The sequence below is a fragment of the Centroberyx affinis genome, unplaced genomic scaffold, assembly GCF_046629955.1.
Source record: "Centroberyx affinis isolate AG114_WGS23_722 - 3 ecotype Tasmania unplaced genomic scaffold, CSIRO-AGI_Caff_v1 ptg001190l_1, whole genome shotgun sequence".
Lineage (NCBI taxonomy): Eukaryota > Metazoa > Chordata > Actinopteri > Beryciformes > Berycidae > Centroberyx > Centroberyx affinis.
In genome coordinates this window covers 186,429-203,538 of record NW_027279714.1, presented here as the reverse complement: position 1 = coordinate 203,538, position 17,110 = coordinate 186,429, and the positions used below count along the sequence as shown (strand labels likewise).

The 17,110-nt window shown below is 42.5% G+C and overlaps 3 protein-coding genes across 5 annotated transcripts; all 3 read right to left on the bottom strand.

Moving 5' to 3' along the window:
- Window positions 1–98: 98 nt before the first annotated feature.
- Window positions 99–5,212, bottom strand: cldn10d (claudin 10d). Its single transcript, XM_071524382.1, has 5 exons — window positions 4,981–5,212; window positions 4,354–4,515; window positions 4,164–4,245; window positions 3,855–3,962; window positions 99–457 (listed from the first exon to the last, which is right to left on the bottom strand). The coding sequence occupies exons 1-5, from the start codon at window positions 5,210–5,212 to the stop codon at window positions 262–264; spliced, it is 780 nt and encodes a 259-aa protein (XP_071380483.1). The 3' UTR covers window positions 99–261.
- A 6,071-nt stretch (window positions 5,213–11,283) lies between these two features.
- On the bottom strand, window positions 11,284–13,928 carry LOC139648307 (claudin-10-like). Its single transcript, XM_071524384.1, has 5 exons — window positions 13,468–13,928; window positions 13,103–13,264; window positions 12,923–13,004; window positions 12,614–12,721; window positions 11,284–12,238 (listed from the first exon to the last, which is right to left on the bottom strand). The coding sequence occupies exons 1-5, from the start codon at window positions 13,697–13,699 to the stop codon at window positions 12,043–12,045; spliced, it is 780 nt and encodes a 259-aa protein (XP_071380485.1). The 5' UTR covers window positions 13,700–13,928; the 3' UTR covers window positions 11,284–12,042.
- Window positions 13,921–17,053, bottom strand: LOC139648308 (claudin-10-like). 3 transcript variants are annotated; one of them, XR_011695570.1, is made up of 8 exons: window positions 16,940–17,053; window positions 16,468–16,585; window positions 15,333–15,472; window positions 14,974–15,135; window positions 14,783–14,870; window positions 14,584–14,691; window positions 14,205–14,430; window positions 13,921–13,983 (listed from the first exon to the last, which is right to left on the bottom strand). XR_011695570.1 is itself a non-coding variant. In XM_071524385.1 (7 exons), the coding sequence occupies exons 2-7, from the start codon at window positions 16,557–16,559 to the stop codon at window positions 14,259–14,261; spliced, it is 762 nt and encodes a 253-aa protein (XP_071380486.1). In that variant the 5' UTR covers window positions 16,560–16,585; window positions 16,940–17,053; the 3' UTR covers window positions 13,997–14,258. The 3 variants fall into 3 exon arrangements, 2 of the variants coding, with proteins under 2 accessions (XP_071380486.1, XP_071380487.1); XM_071524385.1 differs by lacking the exon at window positions 13,921–13,983 and having other exon boundaries at window positions 13,997–14,430; XM_071524386.1 differs by lacking the exon at window positions 13,921–13,983 and having other exon boundaries at window positions 13,997–14,430; window positions 16,468–16,582; window positions 16,940–16,957.
- Between the last annotated feature and the right edge of the window lie 57 nt (window positions 17,054–17,110).

The following is a 17,110-nucleotide window of genomic DNA, read 5'->3' as shown; positions in this document are numbered from 1 at the left end:
CAAATTTTCACATAAAACAAATTACGCATTTTAAAAAGTTTGCAGGTTTCACAGGTTTCCTCTCCATACAAATTTCTTATTTACAACAAGCAAGACAACTAAAGAACTATTTTTTTCACATGTCAAGTTATCCTTTCTTCCTTTGTGCACACCTCCAAGCTCTGCTTTAATACAGGATTCAAATTTCCAGCCATGCTCAACTTGTTTAAGTCTTTTCCTTTGTAACTGAGCCACTTCCTCAGCTCCGAGTTCCCCTTTGGTTCAGACGAAGTCGTCCCTGCTGAAGGTCCTGCTGGTCTTTGATGTAGCTCTAGTTGTCCTGCTCTTCCTGCTGTTTCTGCCTTCGTAGAACAGCGGTGGCACCAGCGTCACTCTGGATGAGGAAGCTGGCAGCATGTAGGTTCGTCTGGTCCGGGCCGTGGCATAGGATGCTGGCCTGCGTGGCTTTTTCTGGGAACTGATATGAGAATAGAAAGAATTCATGAGGGAAATATTCAACATTTATCCCAATTAATAAATGCTGCCCTACAAAATCGAACAACAGTAACTGCTTTTTGAGTGTTTTCAAAATCAAAGATAATCAGAATCAGAATCAGAATCAGAATCAGAAATACTTTATTGATCCCCGAGGGGAAATTGGGTTACATTGCAGCTGCTCACATTGTAGAAGTGAATATATACAAGCGTAGAGAAATTATAAGAAATTATAAGAAAAATAGAAATACGAAAGTAAGAAATATGTAAAATATGTGCATTATACTACAATATATAACAATGAGAATAAAAATAAAAATAATAATAATAATATAGAAATAAGAGAAATAAGAATTATGTACAATATGCATCATACTCCAATATATACATACACCAGTGTAAATAATTAAATAATTAATAAGTATTGCACAGTTGAATTATTGCAGTTGAATTATTGCACAAAAAAAATTGGTATTGCACAGTTAGATATAAGTTATAAGTTATGGGTTGTAACTGCTGACAGGATGAAATAAGTTCAAGAGCCAGTCTTCTGACTCAGAGTGTCTGACACTCTGAGGGAGGAGTTGAAAAGTTTGATGGCCACAGGCAGGAATGAGTTCCTGTGGCGCTCTGTGGTGCATCTCGGTGGAATGAGTCTTGCACTGAATGTGCTCCTGTGCTTGACCAGCAAGTCATGGAGCGGGTGGGAGACATTGTCCAAGATGCCATGTAACTTGGACAGCATCCTCCTCTGTGACACTGCCACCAGAGAGTCCAGCTCCACCCCCACAACGTCACTGGCCTTGCGGATCAGTTTGTTGAGTCTGTTGGCGTCTGCTGCCCTCAACCTGCTGCCCCAGCACACCACAGCAAACAGGAGAGCACTGGCCACCACAGACTCATAAAACATCCTCAGCATTGTCCGGCAGATGTTGAAGGACCTCAGCCTCCTCAGAAAGTAGAGACGGCTCTGGCCCTTCTTGTAGAGAGCTTCAGTGTTCTTAGCCCAGTTCAGTTTATTGTCAATGTACACTCCCAGGTACTTGTAGTCCTCCACAGTGTCCACACTGACCCCCTCGATGGAAACAGGGGTCACCGGTGTCTTGGCCCTCCTCAGATCCACAACCAGCTCCTTAGTCTTTGCCACGTTGAGCTGCAGATGGTTCTGCTCACACCATGTGACAAAGTTTCCCACCACAGCCCTATACTCAGCCTCCTCACCCTTGCTGATACATCCAACTATAGCAGAGTCATCAGAGAACTTCTGAAGATGGCAGGACTCTGTGTTGTAGTTGAAGTCCGTGGTGTAGAGGGTGAAGAGGAAGGGAGATAGGACTGTCCCCTGCGGGGCCCCAGTGTTGCTGACCACTCTGTCTGACACACAGTGTTGCAAGCGCACATACTGCGGTCTGCCAGTCAGGTAGTTGACAATCCAGGACACGAGGGGGGCATCCACCTGCATCGCTGTCAGCTTCTCACCAAGTAGAGCCGGCCGGATGGTGTTGAAAGCACTGGAGAAGTCAAAAAACATGATCCTCACCGTGCTCGCCGGTTTGTCCAGGTGGGCGTAGACGCGGTTTAGCAGGTAGATGACGGCGTCCTCAACTCCAAGTCGGGGCTGGTAGGCGAACTGGAGGGGGTCCAAGAGTGGCTTGACCATGGGTCGGAGCTGTTCCAGGACAAGTCTCTCCAGGGTCTTCATGATGTGGGAGGTCAATGCCACCGGTCTGTAGTCCTTGGAGCCAGCGGGACGCGGCGTCTTCGGCACAGGAACGAGGCAGGACGTCTTCCACAGCACGGGGACCCTTTGAAGACTCAGGCTCATGTTGAAGACATGGTGAAGTACTCCACATAGCTGGGGGGCACAGGCTTTGAGCACCCTGGGGCTGACACCATCAGGGCCTGCAGCCTTGCTTGAGTGGAGTCTCATCAGCTGTCTTCTTACATGGTCAGCTGTGAAGCACACTGTAGAGGTTACAGGTAGGGGAGGGGGAGGGGTGGAGTTGTCAGGTTGGAGAGGGCAGTCAGTCTGGGAGCCAGAGGGGGGGGAAGTGGGACCCTCAGTGGAGGATGGGGGGCTGTAGGAGGGGGGAGGGGGGGGCGATTGAGTAGATGTTGGTTGGAGGCAGACGACAGATGAGTCAAGGGGGGGCTGGGCAGGGGTCACTGTGTCAAATCTGTTGAAGAACAGATTAAGTTCGTTGGCTCTGTCCGAGCCGCCCTCAGCCCCTCTGCCGCCAGTCGGCCTGAAACCAGTGATGGTCTTCATGCCGCTCCAGACCTCTCTCATGTTGTTCTGCTGGAGTTTCTGCTCCAGCTTCCTCCTGTACTTCTCTTTAGCCTCCCGGATCTTCCCTTTCAGGTGACTTTGGATTGTTCTCACCTCTTCCCTATTGCCAGCTCTGAAAGCCCTTTTCTTTGTGTTGAGGATGGCTTTGATTTCCTTTGTTACCCATGGCTTGTTATTTGGATAACAATGGACAGTCTGTGCTGGGACAGTGCAATCCACACAGAAGTTAATGTAGTCTGTTATACACTCTGTGAGCCCATCAATGTCCTCTCCATGCGTCTCACAGAGTGCCTGCCAGTCTGTCACCTCAAAACAGCCCTGAAGTGTCTCATAGGCCTCCTCCGACCATCTCCTCACTGTCCTTGTGGTCGCAGGCTGTCTTTTCACCAGAGGCACATAGCAGGGGTTGAGGTGCACAAGGTTGTGGTCTGACCTACCCAGGGGGGGGAGGGGAGAAGAGCTGTATGCATCCTTCACGTTAGCATACAACAAGTCCAGCGTCCTCTCCTCTCTGGTTGGACAGCTCACATACTGGGTGAAGTTGGGCAAGGTTGTTGCCATGGTGACATGGTTGAAGTCACCCGAGATTGCTATGAGAGCACTCGGGTGCTGAGTCTGGAGTCGAGCTATGGCGGTGTGAATGATGTTACACGCCGACGTCGGGTTGGCAGAGGGGGGGATGTAAACAGCCACCATGATGACATGTGACATTTCCCTGGGCAAATAATACGGCCGGAGTCCCACGGCTAACAGTTCAATGTCCGGGCAACAAATACGTTCCTTGATCGTAATGTGACCAGGATTGCACCATCTGTTGTTAACTAGAACAGCAAGTAAGATTTGGATTTCATATCAGCAAAAATACCCAAGAATGCTATTAACAATGTGCGGTCCACTTCTGTACCAACATCACTTTAGGTGGGAAAGGAGATAAATGAAATGAATGAATACATTTTTCTCAGTTTCACTATTCATGCAGGTACTGCTCTTTGGCTTTGTAGGGCAGAATAGTTAGGGCCATAGATATAGGTAATATTATATAAGGTATTGCACAGGTGTGAGTGATGTGGGAGGTTTTGGATAGATTTACGTTGAGTGGAGACCCTCTCTTCCAGAGAAGTAGCTCAGCACCGACCCTCCAGCGATGAGAAGGATAGAGCCTCCCCAGCCAATGAAAACTGCAGCTCCCAGTTCAAATCTGAACAGGAAATTATTGAATTACTGTATATAAGTGAGTTGGAGCATTTTGATTTTCTGCTATTGTTTTGTTAGCGTTTTACCCCTCAGATGTGGTCAAATTTGACCTTCTCCATTTATAATCTCATCAACTTAATTTTCAGAGACCTTGTCATTATATTCATAGTGTTAGCAAAATACACTCAAAAGCAAAAGTACTCACTTCAGTGCCATGAAATTTGGATCCAAAAATTCTGTTATGATTTTGTTGCCCCACCAGGAGTAGGTGATCATACCACAGAATCCTAGGAGAGAATATGACACTGTAAGCATCTTCAGTGTAGTGTATATTTCACAGATGGACAAGAAAACACTGATTAATATTCTTGGAAAATATCAAAAAACATTCTTACCTGAAACGAGGTAGGTTACACCACCTGCAAAGGTCACCCTTGCATTGGCAATCTCTGAACCGCCTATTTTAGTGCATTTCATCCCTATCAGTGTGAGGACTGCTGCAAAGAAGCCGGTGATGACAGCACAGATTGCCAGGGCTCTGCAGGCATGTAGGAAGGCTGGAAGAGAGATGAAACTATGGATTGGCTGGAGATGCTGCCTAATGATTGCTTTGTTTGACAAAGTTCTGTTGAGATGATTATTTTTACAGAAAAGGTAAAAGTTAAAAAGGTTTGAGACAAAAGACATCCCATGAAATATGCGATTTGAGTATTAAATACGATGCCTAAGCAGTTATATGAGTCTCCAGTAACTAGTGCCTCACACAGTCTTTATATTATCCAAATAAATGATCTTCCTCACCGTGGAACTCTAATCTGATCTGTAACTTAAAATAGCACAGCAGCTTTTACTAGTGGCGTCTGGGCTCTTTCAGAAAACAAAACCAATCTCAGACAACCAGGTACTGGTTTTCCTCAAAGCACACAGTCCACAGATCATTTGTTCCATTTTAAGACAGTAGCTGAATGAAGTTGATGTTAGTGCTAAATGCTAAGGGGTAAACCCAACCCAGAATATCCTACCAGGCAGGGCCAGCATGGAGGGGTAGTTCTTGCAGTCGGAGACGCCCGTGCTGTCCATGATGCAGTCCTTCCACAGGTTGGAGTAGGAGACAGGGGTGGTGAGGGCGATGCTGCTCATCTCAGAGAAGGTCCAGTACTCTGTGGGCAGAGTGGAACACACCAGGAACCAGCCGCACAGACAGGACACAAAGCAGCCGATCTCGATGTACATCACCACTGTCCTGTACTTCATGGTGTCTGGTGCCCTATCTCACTCCAAAACAACCAAACCTTGGAGGTGGAGATTAAAAGCTAAAAAGATCTGTACAGGAAGAGTTCCAGTTTTGAGAATTTCTGATGATCTCTCTAACACATTACTGTTGTACAGGTGTCAGGCCAGTGGTGTGGATGTTAGTTTTATATCTGAGCATATCATTTAGACTTTTGCGATGTAAGCATCTCTTATCAGCAAAAATGATACCCATGAATGCTACTAAACAATGTACCTTCCACTTCTGCACCAACATTACTTTAGTTGGAGATAAATGATGACCTACTTTTACTGTTGACCTAGTTTTACTGCAGTTACTGTTCTTTTGCTTTGTAGGGCAAAATAGTCAGGGACAAAGATATAGATAATATCATATAAGGTATTGCACAGGTTTGAGTGAAGTGGGACATTTTGATTTACATTGACTAAAGAACCTCTCTTCCAGAGAAGTAGCACAGCACCGACCCTCCAGCAAAGAAGATAGAGCCCCCCAGCCAATGAAAACTGCAGCTACCAGTTCAAATCTGAACAGCAATTATTGATGTATATAAATGAGTTGTGGCGATATGATTTTCTGCAATTGTTTTATTATCATTTTATCCCTCAGATGCAGTTGCATCTGTCTCCATCAGTTATTGCAAGAATTAAAAAATGTAAATTTGATTTACAGGGATCTTGTAATTTTATTCAGTGTTGCACTCAATGCACTCATTTCAAAAGCAAAATCACTCACTTCTGTGCCCTCAAATTTGGATCCAAAAATTCTGTTACAACTCTGTTGCCCCACCAGGAGTAGGTGATCATACCACAGAATCCTAGAAGAAAATATGGCATACTGTAAGCATCTTCAGTGTAGTGTATATTTCACACATGGAAAAGAAAACAATAATGTTTAATATTGTTGAAAAATATGAAAAAAAAAAATTCTTACCTGAAACTAGGTCATCCTTGCACTGCACCCTTGAACAGTTTTGCCAAGTAAGCATCTTATTTTCAAGGAGTCAGGAGGATAGGAAACTGTGTCAAGGATGACGTGTTGCTGGTTTTTGCTACCATTGCAGTAAGACACAAACAACTACACTATACAGTCATTTCAGTATAATTTCAGTGTGAAATATTTGTTCGTTGACTTCATACTGTAAAGTAGACTGTAAGTCTACTTACAACTTTGTTTGCAAATACTGAATACTAGTTCCATTTTGAAATCTCCAGGCACAACGGTATATTGAAATAGCATTTCAGTCATTTAAAGGACCACTTGACCAATTTTCAACCTCATCTCTACGTACTTTGTAGCCCGCACAAATGGGGCCTATGATTAATCGTGTGATTTATATAAACATTGAGGGTGGCTGGACAACTGAGTGGGCCCTGGCATTCAATGAGAAGCTGCCAGACAAGCCAGCAGGGCCAGTCAGACTTAGCTTTGCCTACGCAAATACAGTGTGGATATGCAGACTGCTGAGTTGGTCAGGTATCTGCTCTCTGCGTGGGCAGTGTAGGATATAAACTTCATAGTATGTGTGACTTGGTAGGGTTTAGATGTAGTGTGTAATTAATGTTCTGAATAGAAAGGGACATTGATGGTAGTGTGTGATAACTAGGTGCAGGTGACAGCAACAGTAGTGTAGTAGACTTGGGTCTGCTGAGTCTGGGCAAAGAGGGGGGTTGTGTTAGACCCGCAAACGTAACAACATCCCACAAACGTAATAAACCACAAACGTAATACAAATCTGCAGCTTTTAATGTAATAATCCCACTAACGTAATAAGTTTCCCACAAACATAATAGCAGTTGCCTACCACAAATGTAATACGTCATTTCCCACAAACGTAATAACTATTACGTTTGCAGGGATTTGTTACGTTTGCGGGAAGGTGAAAATCTTCAGCTTTCAAAATTGTAATAACTTCCCACAAATGTAATAAATCACTAATATAATCAAAATCTGCAGCTTATACAAGTTGCTAACTCTAAATGTCTTCAACAGCCAATGACATGTTGTAGCAATTAAACCCCATCATATTAATTCCAGATTTATTCCAGGTTTTATTACAAAGTGTAAAAAATCTCAGGAGAGGCAAAAACAGTATCATGTCACTCTAGCAATGAAAGATTTACAACCAATCATACTTAACCCTATACAAAAGTTTCAGTACAAACTCACCTGCTATACAATTAAACTATGCACAAGTAAAGAATGTAAAGTATCGATTGTCAGTAACAGCTGGATATTATTTATCCCCATTAAAGGGATACTCTACCCAGAACATGATTCTACCTCATTTTCATTCCTGTTTGGAGCCAGTAAACTCATTTTTTAGAATCGTTTTTTCTTTATAAAGATATGTTTAACTTCTACATGCTAACTTTTTGCTAACAATGAATAGAATCTTTAATCTTCAATCTTCTATAGATATCTTCTATATTTAATCTATATCAGACATCCGTTGTCTGACCATCTTGATATAGACAAAAATCATGACACAGATATCAGTGTTCTGAAAGTGTACAAAGCAGCAGGTCGGAACAGCAGTTTAGCGCAACGTATCAAAGAACTTTTCTCAAACAATAATAAGTGGAAGAGAGCTTGGATGACTCTGACACACTTAACTTTTGGTCACTACAAGGTGAAAGACTTTTTTTGGAAGTAAATGTAACATGTTATTTATCCTTTTATTTTATACATTTTCTGTTAGATACGGGGTAATTCAGATTCATTTAGTCATTAATTGTTTGCAAGCCTTTAATTTTCAGAAGTTTTTAGAAATGTTTTGTTTTTGTTATTTCAAAGATTGAAAGACGTATGTATGTTTGTTTGTTTATTTATTTATAAGGACAACACACATTAATCAACATTTCTGTAAATGTGCCAGTGTTAGCCAGCTGGCTAATTTTCAACTGTAGTCCATGTATGTATGTTCAAAATACATATGTTGGCTTACAATATTCCCTGCAAACGTAATAGTTATTACGTTTGTGGTAGGCAACTGCTATTACGTTTGTGGGAAACTTATTACGTTAGTGGGATTATTACATTAAAAGCTGCAGATTTGTATTACGTTTGTGGTTTATTACATTTGTGGGATGTTCTTACGTTTGCGGGTCTAACGTGTTTCTGGGACGCTGGAATACGCTGTTGAGCCTTCTTGAGGTGTCATGGGCCTAATTCAACGAAACATCAGGGAAGGAGGGTGCCCACTTGATAACCCCAATGATTTGACTACACTCACCCACCCTGAAACTAGAGTAGGTAGCTGGTGAATGTTGCTGCCTGTCTTATGGTGCTGTAGATTTAGGACGATGTAGCCTGATGTTTTCTATGGTACTCATTGGTATGGTAGTGTATCATTCTGTTAAACTCTGAATTGGGCCTCCATATGAATGCTCACCATGAATTATGGCACAAGGGATATTACCATAATATCCTGTGTATTGATAAATGCACCATTACGCTTGTCAATACACTCTGTATCTCAGATGGCAGACAATATTCACCACCCCAAAACCTACACCCGATGATGCAGTCACAGGCTGAGCAGTAGCAGTCACCTCTCTATGCCAGAGATTTCCCTCTACACAAGATGGTACTGAATAGTGGCTCACAAGTCCCAGAATACGATAGTTCTATCAATACTAGTTAGCCAATCAATCTGACTTATTAGCAAAATATTACTCAAGAAAAAAGGGATAGTTACATGGCAAATATCACTCTAGTGCATCACTGCAACCCAACAAAGTGAATCAGAACCTTATTGTTCAAAGGGCATTCTCATACCAATTTATACAAAGCTTTTAAAATTCATGCGGCACGCTCAAAGTACGTATATCAAAATTTTGATTGCAGTGGGATGAACTGGTAGTAAGGGCTTGTTGCGTGAAACGAGGGGGAAGTTGGGCGAGTTTGGCTCGCTCAATTATTAGACATAATAAACATATACAAACATATAATCCAAATTCTAAAATGACGTGGCAGGTTACTCAAAAACAGTGTCTATAGTTCCTTCGCTCGGGCCCATCAAGCAATTCCAAATGTAACGCTGCCAAAGTGTCTCTATAAATGTAGAGAGGGTGTTGTGGAGAGGGTACTTAACTGAAAGGGGTGAGTCACAACCTCACCCCTCTCTGGCAATCCAGCGAGGCCTCCTCTCTCATAGCACCGGTTCAACAAGCTTTGTTCGTCTGGTGTGGCTCAGCCACCCGGTTGGAAATCCATGGCGCTCCAGGCGGTGCAGTCAGAGACTGGCTAGGGTACACCGCTGCCACATGCTTCCCCACTCCGAAGCTCCATCTCCTCTCTGAGTCTTGGTCGGTGTTGCCCCTTCCTTGAGCTACACCTTTAAAAAGAGAAAAAAGGCCAAGACACACCAGCCCTCCTTGTAGTAGGCCACAGCTGCCAACTCTTTGCTTAATTAGGCCTCCCATCTAAACAGTCATGGGTTACAACCTTACATAAGTCATGTTCCATTGGCTATTCATATCTGACCCACTACACAAGAACATAGATTCCAGAGTATGGTCGAGTTGTAGAGAGCTGTACCCTGAACAGAGAGTGTGGATGCAAAGGGAAAGTAAACAGTGAGGGTGAGACGGTGGGTCGTAAGGATGCTTCTTGACCTTAGAGGCCTTTGATGAGAAGGTATAACTGAGAGTGAGAGAGTAGAGGAGCATGATGTGTCATGAGCTGCCCCTGTCTGCATGTTCTGCCCCTGGTCCTGGTCTATCTCTCCCTTCACTCCCCAGTCCTGCCATCCTCCTGCCAGCCTCCAGATGTCCTCAGACTTCCCCTCATCACCTGTTCCCCCCTCCTGCTTCCACCACACGTGTCTCTCATCTGCCCATTAGCCTTGTGTCCTTGTTCTGCTTTCTCCTGCCTCTCATGAGCCAATCACCTCCCGGACTTTCCCCTGCCAGCCAGCTGTCCCTCATTTGTGTAATCAGTCTGTGTGTATATCTTGTCTTGGTTCCTTGTAGTCTTTGTCATTTCGTCTGTTTAGTTACCTGCTTTGTTCCTGTTGTGTTTCCCTGTGTTACCTGTCCTTGTTGTGTTCCCGTGTTACCTGCCTTGCCACCAGTTTTCATGTGAATATCTTCTTGCCTTGTTGCTGGCCAGGTTGGGTTTTTGTCTTCCTTTGTTTGCCAGCCTGTTGCGGTTTTTTGCTTTTTAGATTTCCTGATTTGTACTCTGTCTCAGTTCTTCAATTAAAGCTTCTAGCTTCAGAAAAGCTCTCTGCCTCGACTGTCTGCATCTGGGTCCTAGCCTCTGCCCTCCCTGACAGTACGAACTGATCAGTATGGACCCAGCAGACACACCCCCTCCCTCTGCAATTGGGTTACAGACCATTTCCCTGTTTGCCTACTTTGCCCATCAAGCAGCCTTGTCTGCTAGCAACCGGCCAGCTAGCTTCCAGCCTGCATCTCGCCATGTGACTCAGCCGGCTTCCTGGCGTGCTAGCAACCGGCCAGCTAGTCTTCAGCCTGTTTCCCAGTTTGCTAGCTTTGGGTTTGCTAGCTTTGGGCCTGCTAGCCACCAGTCTGCCTCCCTGACAGTATGAGCTGGTCAGTAATTTGGAGAAGAAATGAATTCCGTTGAGGTAAACTTTTGTGATTGGAACTCTAATACAATGAAGAGTGAGCATGGGAGTTGAAGCTGGTCAAAGTAATGAGGTCGAAAGATGGAAAACTGAGGTTGAAATGATTGTGTAAGGTACAAAAAGTAAACAATTTATTTAACAGGGTTAAAAGTTCAACAAACTTTAGATTTAAGAAAAGAGGTAGCTGCTCCAGAGGGGAAAAAACAGTCAAGAGGGGTGTTTGGTTGCTTGAAGGGGTGACTAAGGGGATATCCCAGGGAGTGAATTCCTTAAGGCCACACATGAAGGTCAAAATCAAAACACACGCATGGCAAAAGGTAAAGTGTAGTATTCATAGGACACAAGCATGGAGGTGACTGGGAAGGGAACCGCCCCCCCAACATAACAACTGTCCCCCCTGCTCCTGGCCACGCCCCGGTCTAAGCCATAGACACACACAAATAGAATTACTACTGGCAGTTGGTTTGGTGCAACTGTTTAATGACTACAGGGATAAAAGTACAATGAATCTAAATGGCAGACAGTTAAACAGCAGGTGAATAACAGTTTAGAATAGGCAAAATAGTAAACAGTCTAAAGCCGGGGTAAACAGCTGGCAAATCTAAACGGGAACAAGTAAATGCATACCGTTGATAACGGTTTCCAGTAGTGACCACTTGATGGCAGAGCCATCCTACTTTCACACAGATGGAGGATATACCTCCGGGGCTGTTTGGGCCATAAGCCTATCACCCTATGCTGTCACCTCACTCCAGCCAACAAGCAATCATTGAGCAATCATTGAGGTTACGTAGTGGCAAGTGGGGAATCAAGCATGCACTCCAATTGAGACACTGTATGAGGTACTGTATGTAGTTTGTTTGTGTCAACTTTTGTACCTGCAATTTGTAAAGCCTTCATGTGTTGAAAGATGTATTTTTGAGATCCAGCCATTAACAGATTTTCTTTGTGGAATACGTACTAATTATTAAGATGTTAAAAAACACAAATTACAATCAAAACACATTAAAAAGTTTGTAGACAGAAGTTTCCTCTCCACACAAATTTCTTATTTACAAGTAGGGCAACCAAAGAAAGATTTTCTTTCACATGTCAAGTTCTTCCTTTGTACACACCTCCAAGCTCTGCTATAATAACAGGATTCACATTTCCAGCCATGCACGACTTTCTTTGCCTTTGTAACTGAGTCACTTTCTCAGCTCTGAGTTCCCCTTTGACTCAGACAAAGTCGTCCCTGCTGAAGGTCCTGCTGGTCTTTGATGTAGCTCTAGTTGTCCTGCTCTTCCTGCTGTTTCTGCCTTCGTAGAACAGCGGTGGCACCAGCGTCACTCTGGATGAGGAAGCTGGCAGCATGTAGGTTCGTCTGGTCCGGGCCGTGGCATAGGATGCTGGCCTGCGTGGCTTTTTCTGGGAACTGATATGAGAATAGAAAGAATTCATGAGGAAAATATTCAACATTTATCCCAATTAATAAATTCTTCCCTACAAAATCGAACAGCAGTAACTGCTTTTTGTGTTTTCAGAATCAAAGATAATGAGTAAGGTTTGGATTTCATATCAGCAATAATACCCAAGAATGCTATTAACAATGTGCGGTCCACTTCTGTACCAACATCACTTTAGGTGGAACAGGAGATCAATTTTAAAGTATTTTTTCTCAGTTTCACTATTCATGCAGTTACTGCTCTTTGGCTTTGTAGGGCAGAATAGTTAGGGCCATAGATATAGGTAATATTATATAAGGTATTGCACAGGTGTGAGTGATGTGGGAGGTTTTGGATAGATTTACGTTGAGTGGAGACCCTCTCTTCCAGAGAAGTAGCTCAGCACCGACCCTCCAGCGATGAGAAGGATAGAGCCTCCCCAGCCAATGAAAACTGCAGCTCCCAGTTCAAATCTGAATAGGAAATTATTGATGTACATAAATGAGTTGGAGCATTTTGATTTTCTGCAATTATTTTCTTACTGTTTTATCCCTCAGACATGGTCAGATGTGACCCTCTCCATTTATACATTCATCAATTTTATTTACAGAGACCTTGTCATTATATTCATAGCATTAGCAAAATTCACTCATTTCAAAAGCAAAAGTTCTCACTTCTGTGCCCTGAAATTTGGATCCAAAAATTCTGTTATGACTCTGCCGCCCCACCAGGAGTAGGTGATCATACCACAGAATCCTAGAGGAGAATATACAGTCCTGTAAGAATCCTCAGTGTAGTGTATATTTCACACATAATGTAATATTCTTGGAAAACAATTTTAAAAGAATTCTTACCTGAAACGAGGTAGGTTACACCACCTGCAAAGGTCACCCTTGCATTGGCAATCTCTGAACCGCCTATTTTAGTGCATTTCATCCCTACCAGTGTGAGGACGCCTGCAAAGAAGCCGGTGATGACAGCACAGACTGCCAGGGCTCTGCAGGCATGTAGGAAGGCTGGAAGAGAGATGGATTGGCTGGAGATGCTACCCACTGAACTTAACCTAAAACACCACAGCAACTTTTACTAGTGAGATCTTGGAAAAATCACAAGATGCAGTTAAGCTAATGCTATCATTACAGCCTCACTCTTTCAGATAAAGTTTAAGGCGATGTTAGCACTAAGATGCTGAGGGTAAACCCAAACCAGAATATCCTACCAGGCAGGGCCAGCATGGAGGGATAGTCCTTGCAGTCAGAGACCCCCGTTGTATCTGAGATGCAGTCCTTCCACAGGTTGGAATAGTAGTTGGAGGTGGTCAGGACAATGCTGCCCACCTCAGAGAAGGTCCAGTACTCTGTGGGCAGAGTAGAACACACCAGGATCCAGCCGCCCACACAGGACACAAAGCAGCCGATCTCTATGTACATCATCACTGTCCTGTACTTCATGGTGTCTGGTGCCCTATCTTACTCCAGAACAACCAAACTCTCTGAAATCTAATGGAAATGAAGAACTAAAAAGATCTGCTGCACAGAAAGTGCGTAAACTTGCAGCTTTGAGAACTTCTGACTGTGGAACAAAGCTCTATCTACCACATCGCTGATGCATAGGTGTGGATGTTAGGATTACATCAGAGCTTATCTTTTAGACAGTTTTGCCACGTAAGCATCTCTTGTTTTCCCAGGACTCAGGGGAAACGCTGCCAAGGATGGAGTCTTGCTGGTTTTTGCTTCTGTTGTAGTAAAAACACACAAACAACTACACCATACAGTCATGTCAGTTCCTCTTTCCTTTTGGTAGAGTTAGTAATATAATGACAGAGAGGATGGAAAAGTAAAGAGTGACATTAACAGTTTTATCATTATTTATTATTTACTATTCATCCCTGAGGGGACCCTATTTTGGACAAGAGACTATAATATGTTTTAAATATGCAAACCAGTAGACACATACTTGCTATTATATGTGGCAGCATGAACTGAAACTATATGATGTAATTTTGCAGTGTTACACAATCACAGTATTGCCGATAGCCATCTTGTAGGGAGAGAAGTTGTTGGCGCCATTTGCCCTTTTTGACTGTGAACATTGTCCATAGAGGCTGTTATTTCCTCTGGAAGCTCCTTTGTCTCTGATGAAGGGAACCATGGGATTTCTGGAGCAGGTAGAGTACTCTCTCCTGCAAATAACACATATAATATATTTTTGAGTCTTTGGTAAGTGTACTTCTACTTTCTTTGCAAATACTGAATACTAGTTTAATTTTCAAATTTCCAGGCACATCAGAGTATGTTGAACTAATAGTTGAGACATTTCAAGTTAAGTAACAAACCTTTTTGGATGGGTTACTCTGCATGCAGTGGCACACTGAAGTGTACAACCAAGTAAAATGAGGAAACTCCCCACCAGCCCAAGGTAGAGGGGTGTTCCAATATCATATCTACAGAGATAGTAACAGTTAAAATGGGCTACTGTCTTGCGTTCATTCACATTTACATATTGATGAGAGGTTTTCAGAGATCAAATATTACCTCAGTTTCGATGGGTCTGCTTTGCCATGTAAAATGGCTGCAGCGACTCTGTTTATGTATAAACAATAACCAACCATGTCTGAAACACCTGCATGAGGGAAAGCCAGTGACAGATGAGAAACAAGACAAACCAACTTGAAACTGCTTTCACAAAAGTTGAGGCTTCGTAAACGCTAACAAATCATACTCACAGCCAACCAAATGCAAAGCAGACGCTGTTATTAACATCTTGTCGTTGGTTCTCTGGCCTCCACCGATGTATGTGCACTCCATCCCAAAAAATGTGAGCACTGTGCCTACTAACCCAAGGCCTAGGCCGATCATCAGGAGCCCCCGTACGGCCTGGATGTATGCTGGATAACGTACACACACACACAAACAACTGATAAATCCATCCAAAAATGTGCCTTCGGTCATAACTTCATTAATTTATAAATAAAATCATCTCTAAAACAATAGTGAATTCTGTTCTTATTAAAATTCTTATTCTTAAGGAGCAATTTATAGACAGAATCAACAGGAACTAGAGATTGTTGGTCGGTGTACCCACATTTCACCGCCCACAGCACCCCGAAGTCTACACAGTTGACCACAGTGGTGGAGTCTTCATAGCAGTCCTTCCACAGGTTGGACCAGTACCAGGCCGCCGTTACCACAGAGGAGCCCCCTTCTCCCCCCAGCTGGGCCACCCTCCAATAGAGAAATACATAACATGAATGAAAACTGTAAATCACAGAGCTCACAGGGACTGGATGCTCCCTGAAAGGGCAAATTAACACGATATAGACAGTGTGAGAGGCTTAAGTATTGTTTAATCTTATCAGATACCCTTTTGGCTCCCATATTCTATTGTCATTTACATATTTACCTCCTTTTGTCTTTATTGATTTGCACCAAGCCAAACCCTTCTATCATTTTGTTTTCTGGGCCCTTTTCACCTGCTACCATCAACACATAATACGTACATACGTACATATTATAGTTTGGGATTTTTCATTGTTTTTTGTTTTTATATTGTTTTCCATTTTTATTTGAATTTCAGTTTGTTTGGTTAGTTTTCAGTGTGGGTGTGATAGTTTTAGTTTAGCTTTAATTTAGTTTCAGCTCTAGTTTTAGTATAGTTGATAGGTATCTTTTTGTTTGTACAGTTTATTGTAATTATGGTAGTAACAGTTGTCTTGTTGTAATTGGTAATTCTAATTTTACATGTTTAACTTTGACTGTTTTGTATTGATATTTTAAAATGGAACCCAGGAAGACTAGTCTGTCGCTTGTGCTTCGAATAATGGGCATCCACAATAAACAATAAAGGTGTAATGATAGAAGAATATTGTGTAATAAAAACAATAAATCAGAAATTCTTTTAAAAATGGATTTACCTTTTTCCAAATTTGTTTGGAAAAATGGAACCACATTGGGACCCCTTCAAAATTTGCTTTTTTTATCCTGCACATAGACTAAAAGACAAAAACTGAAAACATTTGTATTTCAGTTTACGACAATGTTTTTTAACACCTAGTTTTCATCTTAGTTTTTGCTTTAGTTTAATAATAACCTTGATATAGAAAGTACAATTAGTTCAATTAGAAAGTACAACTAGATTCTACCAACCAAACATTTGTCTCCCACAGTCTGTGTTCATTGCACCAGTTATAATTTTGTCTCCCTTACTCTTATTTGCCTACCTCCAGTGGTCCATGGCGAGGGTGCTGGCCACCAAGCCCCAGCCCAGTATGGACACCAGCAGGCCCAGGATCTGAGCCAGTCTCCTCCACATCCCACCACAGCCTTTACTGCAAGCTACTATTGAGTAATGTTAATGTTAGTAAACTGGTGAAGTACAAGTTGCTAAGCTTGCCAGACCAAGGTAAAATAATAGCTGAATACATTTTGAATACTTGAAAAGCACTGGAGTAATTTATTTTATCAGGCTGTATCGGTGTCTGGAATAGATATTAAAAAAACTGTGTTTTATATAATATATGAACAACCTCAAAGCTATATGAAACGGTATTTCATATATTATGTATTTGAAAGCATATTTAATTATATTTTTGTCCATGTCTTTTTAGCTGTCATAACAGTGAGATAGCCTGAATTCAGCTGGAAAAGCAAAGCCACTAATGTCAGATATGAAGGTCACTAATGCCACCCTACCTTACACAGGAAGTATTCCATTGTAATTAAAGTGATAAAATCTGCAAGGATTTTGCTGCAATAGAAAGCTGTGGAGTGCCGGTCTTCTTACTACTGCTGCTCATGTGGTTTTGTATAAAGGTTTGAATGCTAACAGCAAAACAGACGCTGTTTACTGTCAACCAGACCTGA